General features: G+C 31.7%; 2 protein-coding genes across 2 annotated transcripts; one reads left to right on the top strand and one right to left on the bottom strand.

Annotated features, from left to right (window-relative positions):
- The first annotated feature begins 1,326 nt into the window (after window positions 1–1,326).
- Window positions 1,327–6,574, top strand: LOC132638068 (ENHANCER OF AG-4 protein 2-like). Its single transcript, XM_060355056.1, has 8 exons — window positions 1,327–1,589; window positions 2,117–2,138; window positions 4,101–4,157; window positions 4,410–4,491; window positions 5,343–5,438; window positions 5,526–5,650; window positions 5,738–5,756; window positions 6,000–6,574. The coding sequence occupies exons 1-8, from the start codon at window positions 1,487–1,489 to the stop codon at window positions 6,276–6,278; spliced, it is 783 nt and encodes a 260-aa protein (XP_060211039.1). The 5' UTR covers window positions 1,327–1,486; the 3' UTR covers window positions 6,279–6,574.
- Window positions 6,575–19,782: 13,208 nt separating this feature from the next.
- LOC132634874 (brassinosteroid-responsive RING protein 1-like) lies at window positions 19,783–20,640 on the bottom strand. Its single transcript, XM_060350993.1, has one exon. It carries the CDS (start codon window positions 20,476–20,478, stop codon window positions 19,981–19,983), a length of 498 nt encoding a protein of 165 aa, XP_060206976.1. The 5' UTR covers window positions 20,479–20,640; the 3' UTR covers window positions 19,783–19,980.
- Window positions 20,641–20,887: the final 247 nt, after the last annotated feature.

The following is a 20,887-nucleotide window of genomic DNA, read 5'->3' as shown; positions in this document are numbered from 1 at the left end:
GTAAAAAGGATGTACAACTCAGTTCAACATGGTAATATCCTTTCCAGACATATACATACCTTCTTACATCGTATCCTTTCGAAGCATAAACCGATTAGAAAAACCACACCCAAGACCCTGAGACAAAATTCAAGAAACTTCATATCAGAGAACTAATTTTTTTATTCGAGTTGGCACCCATAAAATTAAACAACGAAAAAAAAAAATATCAACTAAGACTTCGATACTTTTAGATTGTTGGAATACCAATCAAATTTTAAAGACAATTGTCACCTATAAAAAGGAAAGTTATATCTGGTGCACTAAAATACCCTTTTACCCTTGTTTCCAGCATTATGTGTGCAAATTGGAGCTATTACCAATCATTATAAAGATTGTACAGAATGTTTGTATGTTGTTTTAACTACACACGAAATCTCCTGAAATTAAAATAACTAAATCAAATTACGGATAAAAACACAAAATAAAAGAAGGAAGTTTAAAATACCAAACTGGATGATTAAATAGATTAATTACCGCTAATTTCATTCCTAGACATATGGTTCCAATCCTCATAAATGCACATAAAAAATCCTTATGCATCATGGACAACAAATATTTTGTCCAACTAACTTCTTGGGTTATAGTAAGCAGCATAGCTTCCTTGAGGTCATATTTTAAACATGTTGTTAAGGGGAGCTAAAAGTTAAAGAGACTGCCCGGGAGTCCATTACAACCGCGCAATTTCTTTGGAATATAGAATACTCGAAAGCTTCTTTTTTTTAGTCCAGCAACTTTATCACCATTATCATAGATTCTCTTTAAACTAGCTAATGTAGTTATTTCGCCAATTCAAATAGCAAAGTTGGGCTTAGAATGTAATGAAGTTTAGATTGTATGATGTTCAAAATATCAAAAAAAAAAAAAAATTCTCTGTCCCAATTTATGGGAGACGTTTCACTTCCCGAGATTCAAACTGCATGAACTTTGATCAACATTATTCACCAAATTGATATGAGAAAAGTTGCAACTTATAGTACTTTTGATGTAGTTTTCAGATATATTGAGTTAAATTAATTCAATTTAGCTTCAAAGGTTTAGTCAAATTGACTCTTGAAAAACGAAAAATATCACAGGAACGAAGGGATTACACTTTTTTTTTTATTGTAATTTGATCATGGGTTGAAGTTTTTTAGCGCCAAACAAATTTTAGTCCATACAATTTATGTGTGTACAAGATTCAATCTCCAACCGAAAAAAATGGACAAGAAAACATACAGGGTAGGAAATGTGTCATTCAGAAATTCTACGATTCATAAAAATTACGTTACTCTCGTCTTTCACCGTATAAAACACCCAAATCAAGAATTAAATTTATTTTGGCTCTGGCACAAGACACTTCGTCTTCATTGACGAAGGTCGAAAAGTAATTAAAAGTGTTTCATAAATTCATTGTTTCTCTTAATCATCATCATTATTCATCAGTAATTCAAGATTTGTTTTAAAAATGGCGTCACAACAAGCGTTCATTGCTAAGGCGGAGAATCGTAAATTTTTTCAAAACTTATGGCGCACTGATCTTATGAGCACCATTAAAGCCGATCCAAAATGTAATTTTTTTTTCACTCTCTTAATCTCTATAACCTTGATCTTCAGTTTATATGACACCATTAATAAGGGATAATTACATAATAGCCGGTAAATGTATATGTTTTGTATATTAAGTACAAATATACATATAATGTATATTAAATATACATATAATATACATAATTACTATATAGGTTTTGTATATTTTGGCTAGCACCCGTAATTGATTTTAGACGATGAGCCAAAAACAAAAAAAAGCTCCCATTAATATTGGAAGAAAATATGTTAGTATTGAAAAAATTGGATGATTTGACCTTATTACAATGTTGTTCAAACTCTGTAAAAATGTAGTCGCACCCATGTTGGATCCTCAAAAAAGTGCACTACTTTTAGAGGATCCGACATGCACCTGTTACTATTTTTGAAGAGTTTGAGCAACTCATTATTTTTTTTTGAAATAAAGGAAGTATCTTTTTTACTATGAGAATGTAAGGTGTAAGGTGTAATGTGTTTCCCTTTCTAATTGTTTTTCATGTTTTGCTTGCAGATTGGTGTTTCGCGCTTTGGTGGTGAGTTGTATTACCTCTCTTATTTTCCTCCAATGCTATTGATTTGCTCTTCATTTGTGTTTGTTTCATGAATTTGATTGATATGTCTAAATGTTCATTCCAAGGGGTTCATAATTGAGTTATGAAAAGTTACCTACGAAAATTGAATTCTTTGATGAAACCTTAGTGTTTGGTTACCTTGAGTTGTTGGAAAAATTTCCTCCAAATAAAATATTTTCCATCAACAGGGCGAAAAAACGACTTTTCTAACTTGATTTAGCAATATGAGACTCTTACTTAATGTGGCTTATAGCTTACTTCAACCAACATTTTAATATTGTTGACAACCTTTAGTACTCAAATGTATCAGCAAAAACGACGTCTTCATACCATATCAAACACCTTTTATCGCTTATTATGTAACTTGTCTAAACACCGGATATTGATTTCCAAGATAAAATATATATTTTCATATTAAAGACACTTGGTTTTTTTTTTTATATATCCTATTTTACACTGGTTAACAGAAATTTTCTGCGGGAGATATGTTATATCCATGCTAAAGGTCCTAGATAGTCCTTCTCTAATGTTATGTACCTTTTTGAATGACATATATAAGATTGGAATTGACAATATAGGATCTAAAGTCAAGTGGATACAGAAATTGTGTGCGTGTATATATGCGCGTGTTAAAATACTTAACCTGTAATCTGAAGGTAGGCAGAGACCTTGGTTTACAGCAAACTGCAGATTTTTCTTGTGACTTTTGAGCTACTTTTGTTTTTAGTTTGAGAGGTATAGCTTTGTGATATGAATGCGAAAGTGAAGTTTGTGTCAATATTGGAGAACATGATCTCTGGTTGACACTTAGTATCATAGCAGATACTGAAGAACTATAATCTTTGGCTGCTTATTATGTCCTGCATTGGGATTATGCTTTTGCTTATATTTTATTTTAGAGAAATCTCCTTTCGGTTTCGTCCCTTAAGTGGTAATTCACTTTATCTCTTATTAGAGATCATATTAGACTCAGCATATAAATCCTTCACACATGTAGAGCTCTATAAGTCCCATTTTTGCAGACCTGTGATTCTGTGAACAACAAACAGAAATGTAGACCCCGGCCCTGACCCTTAAACATAGGCTCTGAGTGGACTTTTGGTGAAAATATATTAAGCATCCCAAGTACCAGATTATCCTTCTTATTCTTCATACACATGGCACACATCATGAGTCGTTTAGATTTTTCATCCACATTCAAGCGTCGAGCTAAAATTTACACTAAAAGAGCTGGCATAAATTGAAGTTTCTATGTGCTGGTCTTACATGGGATAAGACAAGGATGAATAGCAGCATTCACTTATAACAGAGGGACCAAAAAAGCAGCAGTCTATTTTTATGAGATGAAGTTATGGTTCTATGATTCTATCCCTTTTTGCAGGTGCGTCTGTTGTCTTACTGAGATATTTCATCTAACGGTGAGATACCTCTAATAGTGAAGACCTAATAAAAGAAAGGTCGATTCATGAGGTTTTCTGATCCAATCTAAAGAATTTCCCAAGCGTTCATGTCTTACTGTATTGGGATAATTACATTTTGGACCGCTCAAAAGAGTAACAGCCAGCAAGTGTTTGGTTTTGTATATCTAGTATAAATAAACATATTATGTGCATATTTGATACACAAAATATACAAATAATATGCTTATTTAATACACAAAATATACATATAATATACATAATCAGTGTATAGGTTTTGTATATTTTGGCTAGTCCCTGTAATTAATTTCGGCTGACAGACCAAAAATGAAAAAGGCCCTATTGTATCTAGGTGCTGATGTTTTTGTCGACAAAATTCTCTGAGTTGATTCTTGTTATCAGTTTCCTGGTGTTGCCCAACTATTCTACTGATCTATATTTGATAAGTATTATGCAAGTAATTTTAGTAGTTATGTAACTTCCTCTGTGATCTCATCTACTGCAGTGGACCATGTTCATCCTATGTGCTAAGGAAACGAGCTCTATATGGTGATATGACAAGGTAAGGCACTTTCTCACTACAAAAAAAAAAAAAAAAAAAAAAAAAAAGGAATTAGCTAAGAACTTCGTCGCTAATCCATTTCTAATTTGCTCATAATTCAAACAAAATTTTGTGATAATATAGGATTAGAACGGATTTTGCTGTTTAGCAACAGAATTGGTCCATAGCTAATCCCTTTTTTTTTTTAGTAGTGTTTCTTTCTTCAATATCATGTTACTGCCTTTCTTATGAAAAAATTTCTGTCTGCGACAGGTATAAGTGCTGTGCTGGTTATATGCCTTGCAGTGGTAGGTGTGGAGAAAGTAAATGCCCTGAATTTTGCCTAGCAACTGAGGTCAGCAAAATTGTTGGTTCATTTATTTAAATCAGGAATTGAATGCTGCATATTCATGATTAATTCTCCAAGGGAATGTCATAGAATAAGATAAACATCAAAAGCAAGAAAGTTTTGATTCTCTATGAAATGGGAAGAAATCATGCATGATTGACTCGTCCAAAATATTGGAGTATTTATCCTCTTCTAATACCTTCAAATTTGGTAAAAATGGAAGGGTTACAGAACTTATTCTTTCGCGTTTCCTAATTCAGAAAAGATTGTTTTTGGGTTAACAATGTCTTATCTGCACTGCTGATCATGGAATTATGAAAAATAATGCCACTACTCTATCTGATTATGTCCTGCTCCTGTTTCAAGCATTTACTCATCAGTGGCCATAAATTTTTTGCTCAGTTACATTTTAATGAAAAGGTAGTCAATTCAATGTCAAGCTTATCCTATCCACACTGTTGGAACTAGCAAACACCGTGTAGTTGTTGTATGCTTTTTTAATTTTATGACCGAGAACTCCGTCTAGAGCCAACTGCAGCCTTCGAAAGTCGGGGATGATGGGCCCGCTCCTCTCTCTTTCTCCAGTTAAATACTAGAGTTAGTTTGCATGGTGCAGGGCTCACGGCTATGACCTAAGACATAAGTGCCTCGAACTTTGGCATCATTCCATTTAGGGCTTTAGTTTCCTTAGGATTTAGCTAGTTAACGTTTGTTTTGTGGTGCATTTCCCACATTTCCTATCCATAAGGTTTTATATCCTTGATTTGCCCTGAAGTCATTGGTAGCTTATTTGTATAACAATATACATAAGCAATATTCTGCCGAATTAATGCTGATATATTGATTTTACCGATCAGGTTTGTTGTTGCTTTGGAAATTCAGTGGGCTCAACTCGCTTCCTGCTGCAAGATGAACTCAACATAAGAACAACAAAATGTGATAATTGCATTATTGTAGGTTCTCCCTCCATGTCTCCCTCATTTAGTATTAGTTTGTAATACATTGTATACGCAATTTGATCAAACACTTCTTCCTACTAGGGCTTCATGTTAGTCCTCGGGTATCTTGCTTGTCTGTGTAGAATTTTGGCCCTAGTTACTGGAGACGATGAAATTGAGGATGCTGCTCATATTTTAACATGCATGTCAGACACGGTCTACTACACGTAAGCTTCTGTACATTCATCAGCATAATTTATCTCGGCAAACAATTCAACATTGTTGTACTAAATTTGCTGCACATTTGATTGCAGGGTTTGTGCTTGTATGCAGGTAAGCAAGAGATACAGACAGACCTCTCTATAACTGCCACCTTATATAACAACATTTCACTATAAAAGTCAAATTTTTTTCATAACTGATTTTTTATGTTAAATTTTACCTCTATAATAGCCTTTTTTCAAGTTATAGTTTCAAATGAAGTAACATGGTCAATGAAGATTCAGTTAGCTTGCTTGAGAGTAAGGCATAGTTGTTATAGTTTATCATTTAATACTACTCTTGTTGAGATTGCAGACACAACACAAGATTGAATTGGACAAAAGAGATGGCATGTTTGGTCCCTCACCAATGACAATACCACCCATGCAGCAGATGTCGCGGCTTGATCAGCCTTACGGGCCCACTGTTGGATATCCTCCGGCCTACGGGGCCTCACCTTACGGTCAACCACAGCCTCCTCCTCATCAAGGTTATCCAGCACCAGCTCCTGGCTTCCCACCACCCTCGGCCTCAGCTTATCCTCCTCCTGGAGCTTATCCGCCACCACAACAACCACCTGGATACTGGAGGTGATTATTTTGAAGAATTATTATGTCGTTTCACATTAATGAAGCGCGAAATGAATTGTCTCTACGATCGGATGGAGCATGCAATTATATAGACCAGAAATTGAGTAGCAACCATATTTTTGCTTGTCCTGAGGTTGTCTATGTAGATTTCTCTGTCTCATGAAAATATATGTAGTAGGCTTTTGTGATTAACATAACATTCTTGTATATCCTAGAGCTGAGTTATTTTTTGGTATTTGGATATTACATTCGTTGTGACAATATGTAATATGCTAATCGAACTGAAATTTTCCTTTAGAATGTTGTTACTAGCTACACTTGAATCATGGATTCATAAATGCAAATGGATTGTATTGGCTGAAGTTGGGCGGGTTAAGATGAGCTGAAACAATAAATGACTCAATGCCCAACTCTCTCAAAGTTTACCTGGGTTGGGTCAAGATAGGCTAAGCAATGTGTCATAACTCAATCCGTCCAATTCTAAAAATGTTTTAATTGCTTTGTTTGTTTTCTTATAAGTTGTTTAATTACAAGGAACTTTTTCTTTTCTATCCTTTTTTTGTGTGGAGTGCCCTTCAAATGCACTGGTTTTTTATTTTTTGTCCCTCAAATTGTTTGTCTTTAATTTTTGCCCTTCGCCTACAACTTCTAGGTTCCAAGTTTGAACCCCCGCTCAGTCAAAAATTTTAAAAAAAATTGTCAGGTAAAACTTGGATTCGCAAGGCAGAGTTTTGCTTGAAGGCAAAATTTCGAAGGCAAAATTCTACCTTAAGACCTAACTTTAGCCCGAATATGCCTAAGTTTGCTATAAAACTCTGTCTTGCGATTTTTTATTTTTTTTTACTGAGCCGGGATTCGAATCCCAAACCTCATGGTATTAGGTGAAGGACAAAAATTAAAAACTACTAATTTGACGGACGAAAATTAAAGACCACCCCAAAACAAGGGCATTCCCGCGGACTGCCCCTATTCTATTATGATTATTATTACTATACATACGTGAGGATACAAATTTTTTGTAATCATCACAGGGTCAAAATAGTAATTTCATTCTTTGATGATTTGGACCAGATACATCCCTACATGTGTTTTTGGTGTTGACTTTTCTTGCTCTTCCATTTTGTCCTCATCTTTTTTTTTTTTTTTTTAAATCAGACCCAGTTGGGCTCCCTTATTGAGTTAGCTTTTGCATTATTTGGGTTATACATTTTGGGCTTTGCTTCTTTAATGAGCTTATACGTATGTTTATAAAGATTTGTTCTAAATTAAGTTTCAGGTATGATGTTAAAAATTATTTTCCCTTTTAGTCTACTTTAATTGTTATGGTTATTAAGAATAATTGATCTAAAATACGGAGATAGATTAATGTGGTGAAAGAAAGATAAATATTAATTGAGAGCAAAAATATATAAGGTAATTTAGTCAAATTATCATTTTAATCAATATTCCATCCGTCCTAAATTAACAATGACTTTAGCTAAAAATACTTATCCTGAAATAATTATTCATTTAGATAATCAAGATTAAAATTTGCAATTTTTTCAACTATACCCTTATAATTCTTTTTAATATTTCTCAAGTCTAAAAAAACATTTAATAAACAGGGGTAACTTAGTAAATAATATCTGCTACTTAGTATGTTTATTAATGAACGTGAAAAGAGCAAAAACGACAATTAAAACGGGATGGAGTGAGTATTTTTTTAAGAGGCGTGCAAAATAGAAACATGACAAGTAAAATGGATCAGAGGGAATACATTATTTGTGTACTTCAATTATTATTGGATTAATTTATGTAAAGGCTCTAACCGATGTTATAAATATTCTACTATAAACTTGAAGTCATTGAGAATTTTATTGTACTAGATGATCCTAGAAGATAAAAAAAAATGAGTTTTGTCAAAAACTCTTGCTACATGAAATTATAAGTGAAATTAGGACTTAATAAACACCGATTTAATTTATTACTTTCAATAAGTAAGAAATTACATGCTCACAAATTCATAAAAATGCCAATATTTTTCGGATTATAATCTTCATCAAGTTGTAATTATTAACATATTTTAAATTATGTTATTTTACAGAATAGCGAATCACTTGTAGTCCCTTTCATATTTTCTAATTCTCTAACTAAACTTCCTTCCTCATAAATAAATTTTTACTTAAACTTATCCAATTATGTGATTACATATTTTAATAATTATGAAGACTTATCAACAAGACATGTTTAACGTGTCACTAAATTATATTAATTATGAAATAAAAAAAATGGCATACAAATTATACTTTTTAAACTTAAAATACTATTTTTATATTTTGAGTTTAAGCCCAGGCCTGATGAAACTAGTATCTAATACATTGCACAAAAATATATTCTTAAAGATGTTTCTTACCAATTTTTTTAAGGTGGGCTAGCTTGGGTTGTGCCCAAATTGACCCATCATAAAAATATGCCCAACCAAAACCGGCCCAAACTAAAGAAGGAAAATATGCCCGACCTAGTCACGGCCCAAACATAAAGAAGGAAAATGACTTCCCTCATGTTTAGGCCCCGAGTCATTTTTCTTTGGGCAATTCGCAGAATTGCCCTTTTTTTGGGGTGGTATTTTAAATTTTGCCCCTCATATTTGTGGTCTTTAAATTTTGCCCTTCGGCTAAAACCCATAGGTCTCGGGTTTGAACCCCCGCCCTTCGGCAAAGTTTAAATTTCGCTATGCCCCCTCCGGCAGACTTTTAGTCATGTTTAACTAAAAGTCTACCGGAGGGGGCAGACTTTGCCTTGAAGCATATATACGTTTTTTTTTTTTAACTTTTCAAGGTAAACTTTTAGTAATGCCTTAACTAGAAGTTTGTCGGAGGGGATAGACTTTTAGTTATGTTTAACTAAAAGTCTGCCCCCTCCGGCAGACTTTGCCTTGAAGCATATATATATATATTTTTACTTTTTAAGGTAAACTTTTAGTTATGCCTTAACTAAAAAGTGTGCCCCAACGACATAACTAAAAGTATGCCCATAAGGCGGAACTTTTCCTTAAGGCATAACTTAAACTTTGCCTTATAAGGCAAAGTCTACGCCTTAAGAAAAGTTCTTGCCTTATGGGGCATAATTTTATTATGCCTTAACTAAAATTCTGCCCCATAAGGCATAACTAAACTATGTCTTAGGAAAAATTCTGCCTTATGGGCAGACTTTTAGTTATGTTGAATCCGGCATAACTTTAGCTTCTCCTTAAAGATTGTATGCTGGATCTGGCATACACTCCCCCAGTCCTGCCTTGCGAAATTATTTTTTTATTTTATGCCTGAGCGGGATTCGAACCCAGAATTTCATGTATTCGCCCACCTTTTCAAGCAAAGGGCAAAACCTAAAAACCACAAATATGAGGGGCAAAATTTAAAGACCACAAATTTGAAGGGCAAAATTTAAAGACCACCCCAAAAGAAGGGCAATCCGCGCAAAAACATGTTTTTCTTTATAACTATTTTACTTTTCATGTCATAATTATCACTTGAGTCCGGAGCCAAAATGACATATTTTTGCAGCCATTAGCCCAAAATAGTATGCTTTTTTTTTTAGACCAAAATGGGTATTTCGTTGGATAACCAACGAAATACCCACACACACACTGTTCCGGTGCCGAATAAATTGTTGCATTTCGCTACGTGTGTAGCGAAATGCAACAATTTTTTTTTTTTTTTTGCAATTCGTGAAAGAAACTGTGTGCATGCAATTGACCTCATTTTTTAGTGAATTGCATTTCGTTGTGCAATTCACGAAATATGCTCTTTTTTTTTTTTGGCAATTCGTGAAACTAATGAATTTTTTTTTTTTTTTTGCATTTCGTGAATTGGTCAACGAAATAGACTTTTTTTTTTTTGCATTTCGTGAATTGATCAACGAAATAGAATTTTTTTTTTTGCATTTCTTGAAATTAATGAAAGAAACTGTTTTTTTTTTTTTTTTTGCATTTCGTGAATCAATGAACGAAATAGTTTTTTTATTTTATTTCGTTCCTCTAAAAACGAAATTGGAAAATATATATATATATATATATATATATATATATATATATATATATATATATATATATATATATATATATATATATAGTATTTCGTTGATATACCAACGAAATAGGAAATTATAATTTATTTTTTTTGCATTTTGTGTATTAAAAAACAAAATAAGATAAAAAAATTATTTCGTTCATATAAAAACGAAATTGGAATATATATATATTTGCATTTCGGTTATATTCCAACGAAATAGGAAATTATAATTATTATTTTTTTGCATTTCGTTTATATTCCAATGAAATAGGATAAACATTTTATTTTATTTTATTTTTGTATTTCGTTTATATAAAAACGAAATAGGAAAATAATTGGAATATTTTTTTTTATATATTTCATTCATATATCAATGAAATAGGATATATATTGTATTTCATTTATATAAATAACATACCTATTTGCATGTACAAGAAAAAATATCAACTCGTAATTACACCAATTAAAATCACAAAATTCAAAAATAATATAGTTTTTCCTTCTTTTTTTTAAATCCACTTTTTCGTGTTTTGTTTTTAAGTTTCCTAAAATAAAATTATGAAAATATAAATTTTTTAACTTTATAAAAAGTTATGATAATTTATAAAGTGGATTTTTTTAAAACAAGCGTGTTTAAAAAAAAAATCTAAAATAAAGTTATGTTTTGATTAAAAAATAACACGCTTGTTTTTTTTGGAAACTTTAGGTTTAAGTGTTTTATTTTTTAATCAAAACATAACTTTATTTTGAATATAAATCTAATTCAATTAGATAAAAACATAGTTAAAAAATATAGGAGAAAGAGTAGTTATAAATTGGTGAAACTTTAAACAGTCATAACTTTGCGCTCGGATATCCGATTTATGCAAAAAAAAAATGATTTTGCATATTTTTCTGAGATCTAGCAGCGCAAACCGCCATGGCCGGGCCGATTTTTTAGAAAACCTCTTTTTTCCCTTTCAATTTTTATTTTCCCCCAAATTGGCGGGAAATTTTTAGTTTTCTTTACTTATAATATGATAATGCGCAATAGACTTCAACATAAAAATTTCGGAGTAATGTAGCTGTGAATGTCAATTTCACTTATGTGGTTTCAATTTTTGAAAATAAAACTGACTAATATTCTCGACATATAGGATAAAACTAATTTTTTTTAGCCTATTTCGTTTTTTAATACACGAAATGCAAAAAAAAAAATTTATAATTTCCTATTTCGTACGTATATCAACGAAATACAATATATATATATATATATATATTATCCTATTTCGTTGATCTACCAATGAAATGCAAAAAATATATATTTATATATTTTCCAATTCGAAAAAGGGCCAAAATTACCCCTGAACTTTGAGAAATAGTTCATTCATACCCTTCGTTATACTTTGGGGCCAATTATACCCTTACCGTTATACTATGGGGTCAATTATACCCTTATGTCTAACAGCTGCCACGTGGCATCATCCCAGCCCTTCAAAATTATTTTCCCCTCAAATAATTTTTTACCCACTAAAATAACCCAACCTGACCCGATTTGTTTTTTCTTTCCAGCCAAGGGGTATTGGGTTGGGTCCGTATCAGTTTGGCTGGGGGAAAAAAAATCGGGTCGGGTTGGGTAATTTTAGTGGGTAAAAAATTATTTGAGAGGAAAATAATTTTGAAGGGCTGGGATGATGCCACGTGGCAGCTGTTAGACATAAGGGTATAATTGACCGCATAGTATAACAGTAAGGGTATAATTGGCCCTAAAGTATAACAAAGGTTATGAATAAACTATTTTTCAAAGTTTAGGGGTAATTTTGACCCTTTTCCGTTTCCAATGTCGTTTTTAGATGAACGAAATAAAACAAAATAAATTATTTCGTTCATTGATTCACGAAATGCAAAAAAAAAAAGTCTATTTCTTATTGCTCAACGAAATAAAAAAAAACTGTTTCTTTCATTAATTTCACGAAATGCAAAAAAAAAAAAAAAAAGCCTATTTCGTTGATCAATTCACGAAATGCAAAAAATAAGTCTATTTCGTTGACCAATTCACGAAAGCAAAAAAAAAACAATTTTTTTCATTAGTTTCATGAATTGCAAAAAAAAAAAAAAAAACTTATTTCGTGAATTGCACAACGAAATACAAAAAAAAAAAATTGTTGCATTTCGCTACATGTGTAGTGAAATGCAACAATTTATTCGGCACCGGAACAGTGTGTGTGGGTATTTCGTTGGTTATCCAACGAAATACCCATTTTGGTTTAAAAAAGAAAAAGCATACTATTTTGGGCTAATGGCTGCAAAAATACGCCATTTTGGCTCCGGACTCATTATCACTTGGTCTAACTACTTTTGTACATTATTATGAATGTGTAATAATAAAAAAACTCATTAGAATACTACCCGATTTGGTACTATTACTAACATTCCGAGAAATATTATTTGCACACAGCAGCAAAGTACCAACAAAAAAAAAAAAAATCAAAAGAAATACTCGCCGTGAAGACATAATTCAGCGTGGATTAGAAGCTATACGTAGTAACAAAACATTTATTAGAAACTTATAACTTTATATTAAATTCACATGTTATCACAAATACGTAATGGGCACAGAACTTGTTTAATAATCGATAATTCAATAATGATTGTTCAATTATACATATGAACAAGAGACAAAATTGATGAGTTAAAAAAAAAAATCACCCCTCACATGAAATGGAAAAGGAGTTAAAAAGCAAATGACACTATAATACTAGACAGCTGCATGTGAGTTTAAGCCTGTTTGGATTTACTTATTTTAGGCGAAAATCAAAATAACTTCTAAGCACTTTTATAGTGTTTGAATTAAAAAAAAAAAAATACTTTTAAGCACTTGTTTTCAAATCAAAATAACAAAAATAAGCTAAAAGTCATAAATTAGAATTTCAACTTATGACTTTTGGCTTATAAGTCAAAAGTCATGGCCATTCAAACAGGCTCTATATGTGTTTGGCTTTGCATCTATAAACCAATGAAAAAAATATGAGATTAATTATACAAATTACAAAGAATAGAAGACCAAAAAAAAAATTAGCAGCATGAAGCTACAAAGAAGTTACCCATATTGTGGATATAGTTTAGCAACATGATCGTTGTGTTAGTTGTAATGGTTATCTCTTTTGGATTATAATTTTTTTTTTTTTTTTTTTAAAAAACAGCCTAAAGTGAATCGTGGGCGGCTGCTTTCTTCATTTAATTATTCTTTCTTTCTCAAGAACCTTGTACTATATCGATATGTCAATGAAAGGTTCATAATTGGAGGGTTTGAAGTAAAAATTTAAAATTTATCATGTTTTACGGTTTTGTTTAAATATAGTTGTACGAATAATGTAAATATGGTCCTTCGACGCTTTGTTTCGCCACGTTTGTTTGTATATGACTAATATAGTTAATAACTCTACCATATGCAATAGAGATGGATCATATTTTGTAATGGCTAGTTAATTAGCAGAAAATATTTTCTAAGAAACACGTTTTGTATCAAAAGGGAAAAAATAATTTCTTTTAATTATAAATAAAAGAATTTCCCTTATAACTACATATTCCAACTCTTACCTTCTTTTTTTAGGGTCCGGAAATTTCAACTCTTACTCCAAATCAATTACTCTAAGAAGCATTTAAACATTATAATCGCTTTCGTACACTTAAAAAAGCACTACACTATCCAATTTATTGACATTATTATAATGTATAAAATCAAAAGACGGCTTCCTGTGACTTTCTATGTTTGACTAATTAGCATTTCATAACCATTGATGTAAGCAATATCTTGAAAAGAAATAAAAGATTTATTATAATAACAAAAGACAAAATAAGAAGTATAAATTTAGCTTCGTGAAGCTACAAAGAAGTGACCTCTCTCGATATAATTTTGCAACATTCTGTTAGTTGTAATGGTTTCCCTTTTGGATTATAAAGCGTGGGCGGCTGTTTTTTTATTTCCATTTTCCTCCTTTTATTTTATTTTTATTTTTTTGCATCTTTGTTTGAATGAAACATTCTTAGGATGACTTTTTTTATCAAAGAAAGAAAAAATAGTGACGAAACTTTAGGCAATTTTCACAATATCCGGGAAAAAAAAGATCTCCAATTAGAGAACTTTATCTGTTTCTTACGTCACCCAAAATATAGTTATGGACTTTGTCGTACTAAGCTCAAATTTGAACATCAACTAAAAAAGTTCTTTAAAATAAAAATTAAATATTTTAAAGTACAAAAAACAAATATTAACGTACTCCTTAGAAATAAAATGACTGGAGAGTATTAAAGTTCTCGGTTTCGAAAATATTTTAATTTATTCATAATTCATCTCTCTTAATTGGGCTGGCTATAGAATACGTAAAGTTTGTTGGCTGGACACGTGGCACTACAGTTAATCCAACTATGGAAGAGTCATTACGATTACCCGTCGAGCACGTCTCCAATTCATACAACGTACGGAAGTGTTTTGTGTATATATATATATATATTCTTTTCGTTCTCTTTTTGGTGCACGATGAACTAATTTTAATATGATTTGATTGTTCAAAGAAAAGAAAGGAAAGAAACACCATATATATTATTATATGTGTTCTGGTGTCTAAGAGATATTTAGTAGGCGTTTGGCCATAGAAATTAAAAAAAAAAATCATTTTTTTTTGAAATTTTGGAGTTGGAGTTATGTTTGTCATAATTTTTGCAAATAGTATTTTTTTTCTTGAAATGTACTTTTTCAACAAGGTTTAAACAAGTTTTTCTTGTTTTTCAAATTTCAAATACAACTTGAAGTTGTATTTGAAATTTTCATGACCAAACACTAATTTCTTAAAGAAGTGAAAAATCCAGAAAAAAGTGAATAATTCTTATGGTCAATCGGGTCCTTGATTTCATATGAAGTACAACGAGAATTGGTTAAAAATTAGAGATGATCTATTCATTTTTTTGTTTCTCACTTTTAGTATTCGATATCTACTTTGCACCAGACTAATCACGATTTGTGTGTTCAAGAATATCCTATTAAAGGATAAAATATTTTCTAATAGAGACGACTTTATTTTCATGACTTTGAACGCCAAAAATTTAATTAAAAATGTAATATAATCTACTGCTCCGTCATAATCTTTAAACGGGAATGATGGATATTTTAATTTGACTCCTCATAGGATCTTTCATGGCTCGTGATCTTCTTTGGATACGGGAAATCATAGCATTTCTTTTAGAAAGAAGGGCATTTCACTCAACTTGGAATGATAAAATGGATAATGGGTTTATTTGGTTCTTTTCATTTTTGTTTGCAATACTATATAAATGGTTTAACATGCTCCAACAAATAAGATCATAATTTGACATAATCAATATATTTTTTTTTAATATTGTTCGAGCATTTTGTGAGTTCTAATGCTAGATTGCTAGTTATGCAAGACAAATGTTAAAACTTAAAAGTAATAGTGTCCTTATGTTTTGGGACCGATTTAGCATTTCCTGAAGTTCATTTATTGTTTGTTACATAAATTTACATAATTTTAGTGCAGTTAAATAAAATTTAAATGACTAGTCTTGAAATTAGTTCAGAACAATATTAGAAATATATCACCACTTTTCATCTTACTTATTTCTCGTGCATTTTTAATGGGAGACTTCAAATCAACCTGAGTATGAGGAGTAAATCGGTTACAACTTACAATTACTCCCTTTACACGCCCCTTAAAAATTATAAATAAAAGATATATTTTATTATCTTATTCCTATCTCTCTCCAATAAATACATTCTAATAAATATTGATTATTTTCAAAAACATTAATAGTAAAGGTAAAATGGGAAAAATTTAATTAATTTTATCTTGATTTTATAAATGAACAATTGATTTGAGACATATATTTTTAATGGAAAAGGCTCAAACATGCCATCGAACTATCGGAAATGGCTCATTTATGCCACTCGTCAATAGTTTGGCCCATTTATGCCATCGAACTATCGGAAATGGCTCATTTATGTCACTCATCAATAGTTTGACTTATTTATGCCATTGCCCGTTACCAAAATGACTCATCCATGCCATTTTTCATTAACGCCGGTTTTACAATATCAGATATGACACGTGACCTTCAACTAGATTATGGTTGTGGGTGGGTAGGGTGTATGGGTCGGATTTTTTTTATTAATTTGCAATTTAAAATTGAACTGGTTTAATTAAACAACGTAGACCTCTAATAAGAGGTCATGTGTCATATATGATATTATAAAACTGACGTTAATGAAAAATGGCATGAACGGGTCATTTTGGTAACGGGCGATGACAGAAATGAGCCAAACTATTGATGAGTGACATAAATGAGTCATTTCTGATAGTTCGATGGCATAAATGAGCAATTTCTTATAGTTCGATAACATATTTGAACCTTTTTCATGATTTTAATAATGTGGCTAAATAATATGAGATAGAGGGAGTGCTTTTTGTTTCTTTAAAGAACTTGTGGTACATGTGACAGTTTTGACATCTGACCGAAAAGAGAAGATGAGGACTATTAATAAACCTCAATAATTAGGAGACAGTAACAATGGTGTCGGTTAATTGAATATGAAAATTAAAGAACTTGCGGTACATGTGACAGTTTTGACATCGGACCCAATAGAGAAGATGAGGACTATTAATAAACCTCAATAATTAGGAGACAGTAACGATGGTGTCGGTTAATTGAATATGAAGGGACAAACAAAGCAATGGGCACAAAGATCAAGAACAAGGCCAAAGCAATAGGCACAAAGATCAAGAATCAAGGCCAACACTACAAAGGGCAATGTTTTGCTAAAACTATTAGGACCAGCACATTGAAGGCCAGGTTGATTGTGCTACTTTCACACTTTGACACTTGTTTTCCGCAATTGCGGCTTAGATAAAGACTCATCCCCATCAGTATGTTATTACCACTAGATACGAGTATCATTGGTTGTATTAGCGCGACGATTAATATCAAAGCTAATAATTTAGCGGGACGAACATTAAAATGATGGAATGATGGCGTGTGCCCGGCTTATTTAGAGCCCGTTTGGATTGACTTATAAGTTGCTTATAAGCTGTTTTCAGTTTTTTTGAGTGTTTAGCTGGCTAGCTTAAAGTTATTTTGTGCTTAAAATAAACTCAAAAAAATAATTGGGTTCATTTGACTTAACTTATCTAAAGCAGCTTATAAGCAAAAAAAAAAAGTTAGACTACCCCAACTTATTTTTTTTAGCTTATAAGCTGTTTGCAGCTTATAGGCATAAGCCTATCCAAACAGGCTGTTAGTGCCTTTGCCCTTTTACGGATGGATTTATTATTTTTACTCATAGCTTTAGAGATATACACCCATCAAAAAATCAATGGATTTTAGTAAGTATAGATACGCGACTATGTGGGTGACACATAATTAATTTATAAATAAATTCATAAGATGATAAGTCATGTAGAACTTAGTTCATGATAGGTCATGTAAAACTTAATTCTAAGAGAAAATTGTTAGAAGTGCAAACAATGTTCATATTGAAAGTTTGGTGATAAAAAGATCAAAAGCTATATATAAGGTCACGTAACACTCTTAAACATGCGGCTTGACAAAGCTAACAATATCACACCGTATTATGAATATTTTAGAAATGTTTTAGCCGATCACTATTCGATGTTAATCGGACCAATAAATGTAAAAAATAAAAATAAAAAATTGGAGTTGCGTGTCTTGTAATTAAGGCCACCTATAATCCAAACTTAGCTAGCTAGGAATACATAGGTCTTTTTGTGTAGATGGGGTCCATCGAATATTAGGTACTACTACTCCATCTGAAAACTCTAATTCTAAGGCCGAAAACCTTAGGTTCTATTATTCCGTGCTGACACCAAACCCAAGTTCCATCAAACTGAAAAGGCCTAAAGAAGTTGATAGCTCTAACTCATATGAACATCCTTTAATTATACTTCTTTATTTTACCCTTTTTCACTGGTTCATTGATTAGTAGAAACTCGGAAAAGGAATAGTAAAATTTATTAAGAAGATAATTGTTTTTGTGAGATTAAGATTCTGCATTTAATAATGAAATATCAAAATGAATACTCATTTTCTGGTTTATTTAATAAATTGGTAATACGTTGATTTTTTAACTTTGCAGAAGGATGATTGTCGTTTAAAATTATATGGATTATGGATAACCTATTTATATATACCAAGTAGATTTTTTAATATGAAATACATAATTTTGATCAAAATTATAGAATTCTGTTTAATCTGTAGCTAAAAAGTTTAAGTTTCGTCCCTGACTAGCACTAGCCCATAACATGGCAATTGAATTTCCAGCTCCATTCATCAACTTTAAATTGCCAATAATTATTTATAGGAACGTCTAATGAACATATTCTTATAAATGAAAATTAGTTATAGTTCTGGACTTCAAGCTTTGAGAATAAAATATTTTTCAGCAGAGAGCATTTCTCCTTAAATGAGTAAGTGGAGAGAATCCAAATAATTAATCATAAAAGATTTTTAGAAATCGTACACTATCGAAGTGGAAGACAAGATCCGATTTAACCGGCAAGTTACTAAACACTGAACACCAACAGTATCCCACACTACAAGCCCCTTATGCCTTATATTTATCTCTTATCTTGAACTTAGGAAAAAATCTTTTAAGAAAAAAGCTCTTATAATCCGAACAAAGTCTTATTTTGTTTTAAATTTTTATGTTTAAGTGATTAAGAATATCATTAGTTTAAATTTCAGAGACAAATCGTAAGTGATGAGTTTGAATCTTCTCATTATATGCAAAATTTACAAAAAAAATCATAACTTTAAAATATAATAAATTTAAGACTAAAAACCTTTAATATTGAATCTATAAAACTTAAAGCATGAGTCCACCAAATACAAATTATGACTTTAATCTAAATTCAGCACTTGGGCAAATCTAGAAAAGTAGAAGAATATTCAAGACGCGCTTAATATATAAGCTGCTATAGTTGCGTTTATCCAAAATTTCATAAACTAAAGCGAATGGATGGGTCCTTTTTATCCAAAATTTAATACTATTGACCAAAATTGTCAGACCCGAACGTACAATATCAGCCAAATTGACTGGACTTGGAAGAAATTTCAATCGGGGCAGTGTTTGAGCTGGCAATTATGACAAGTGATGACAAGAGCATTAATTTTCACTACATAATGATACTACTAAAATTAATTAAATAAATAAATTACAGGCAAAAAGATGAAAGTAACTCCACAAATATACGAAAAATAAAAATTAAGAACAATTTATCCTCATTCCATATTCTCAAAATTGTAGATTACGCAATCAGTAACTTTTAGATTTGATTTTAAACACCGATCTTATTAAACTGCCCCTGTATTAATTTCATTACATTGCACTACTAAAATTAGAAAAATTTATAGGCAAAAAGATGAAAGTAACTCCAAAAACATACGAAAAAATGAAAATTAAAACTATTCATCTTCATTCCATATTCTCAAAATTGTAGAGATTAAATGACTGTACAATAACTTTTGGGACCTATTTTTTCCACTTTTGGTCCCTCATTCTTTTTTCCCTCTTTTATCTTGTACTACTATATATACATTTCACATTACTGGGTAATTTTTGATTGACTATTTGAACTTTCACCTTTAATGTTACAATCCAGTGGCGATTGGAGAATATTCGCCGTAAAAATCAGAAACACCAGAAGCCAACCATAACCTTTCATTAAAACTCTCTTGCATATCATCAGGTATAAAAGGTGTCCTACAAAGTGGACACGTCTTCTGATCATGATCCATCCAACGGTCCAAACAGTTCTTATGAAATATATGCCTACAATTCATCAACCGTCGGATCTCATCTTCACCGTCAAATTCATACAAACAAACCGCACAGCTTTCGGGCGGGTCAACAAGGTCCGAAAACTTCACTACGGGTAATAGCTCACGGATCAGCGTTGCGGATACTGAATGGAGATCCGAATGTGATTCGGGTCGGGTCGGGAATGACATTTCGGGTTCGAGGAAATCACCGAGACCCAAGATGGTGAAAAGTGTGGAAATGAATTTTCTGATGAAACCCAGGAGTGTTAGTACGTGGACTAGGAGCTTGGGTAGGAATAAATCCGTGTAACCTACTGGGAAACCCATGATGATTTCTCAAAATGCTAAAGAATTGTCGATTTCGACTAAAGAAAATAGGCAAGAAGAAGAAGAACAACAAAAAGGCAACACTAAAATTTTTTATGTATGTGTGTAAATTGGGAAGAAGAAGAAGAAGAAGTTAGAGATTTGAGAAAGCGGAGGAGAAACGGAAAACGGGGAGGTGGGTTATATAGTTGGAAAGTAGGGAGGTGAAAAGACAGAAAAGTCATGAGATTGGATGAAATTACGGAATGAGGTGTGAGGTAGAGACGTGAGCTAATGTCCTATTTTGGCCCTAATGTCCTATTTTGGGCCGCTCACTGATGAACACGTTTTGTTTGTCCTCTGTCTACTGTGAAAATTTATTCTCACACCATATTTACGTCTAAAATATACTAATTTATCATGATTAAAT

The sequence above is a fragment of the Lycium barbarum genome, chromosome 4 (assembly GCF_019175385.1).
Source record: "Lycium barbarum isolate Lr01 chromosome 4, ASM1917538v2, whole genome shotgun sequence".
NCBI classification, from domain to species: Eukaryota; Viridiplantae; Streptophyta; class Magnoliopsida; order Solanales; family Solanaceae; genus Lycium; species Lycium barbarum.
Note: the sequence above shows the minus strand (reverse complement) of the source record. Positions and strands in the feature narration are given on the sequence as shown.

Bases quoted from the DNA above. Each gene is read 5' to 3' on its own strand.
- LOC132638068 (XM_060355056.1), top strand. From the start codon at position 1,487: ATGGCGTCACAACAAGCGTTCATTGCTAAGGCGGAGAATCGTAAATTT. The intron at 2,139-4,100 runs GTGAGTTGTATT...CATCTACTGCAG, and splicing joins TGGTGTTTCGCGCTTTGGTG to TGGACCATGTTCATCCTATG. The intron at 4,492-5,342 runs GTCAGCAAAATT...TTTACCGATCAG, and splicing joins AATTTTGCCTAGCAACTGAG to GTTTGTTGTTGCTTTGGAAA.
- LOC132634874 (XM_060350993.1), bottom strand. From the start codon at position 20,478: ATGGGTTTCCCAGTAGGTTACACGGATTTATTCCTACCCAAGCTCCTA.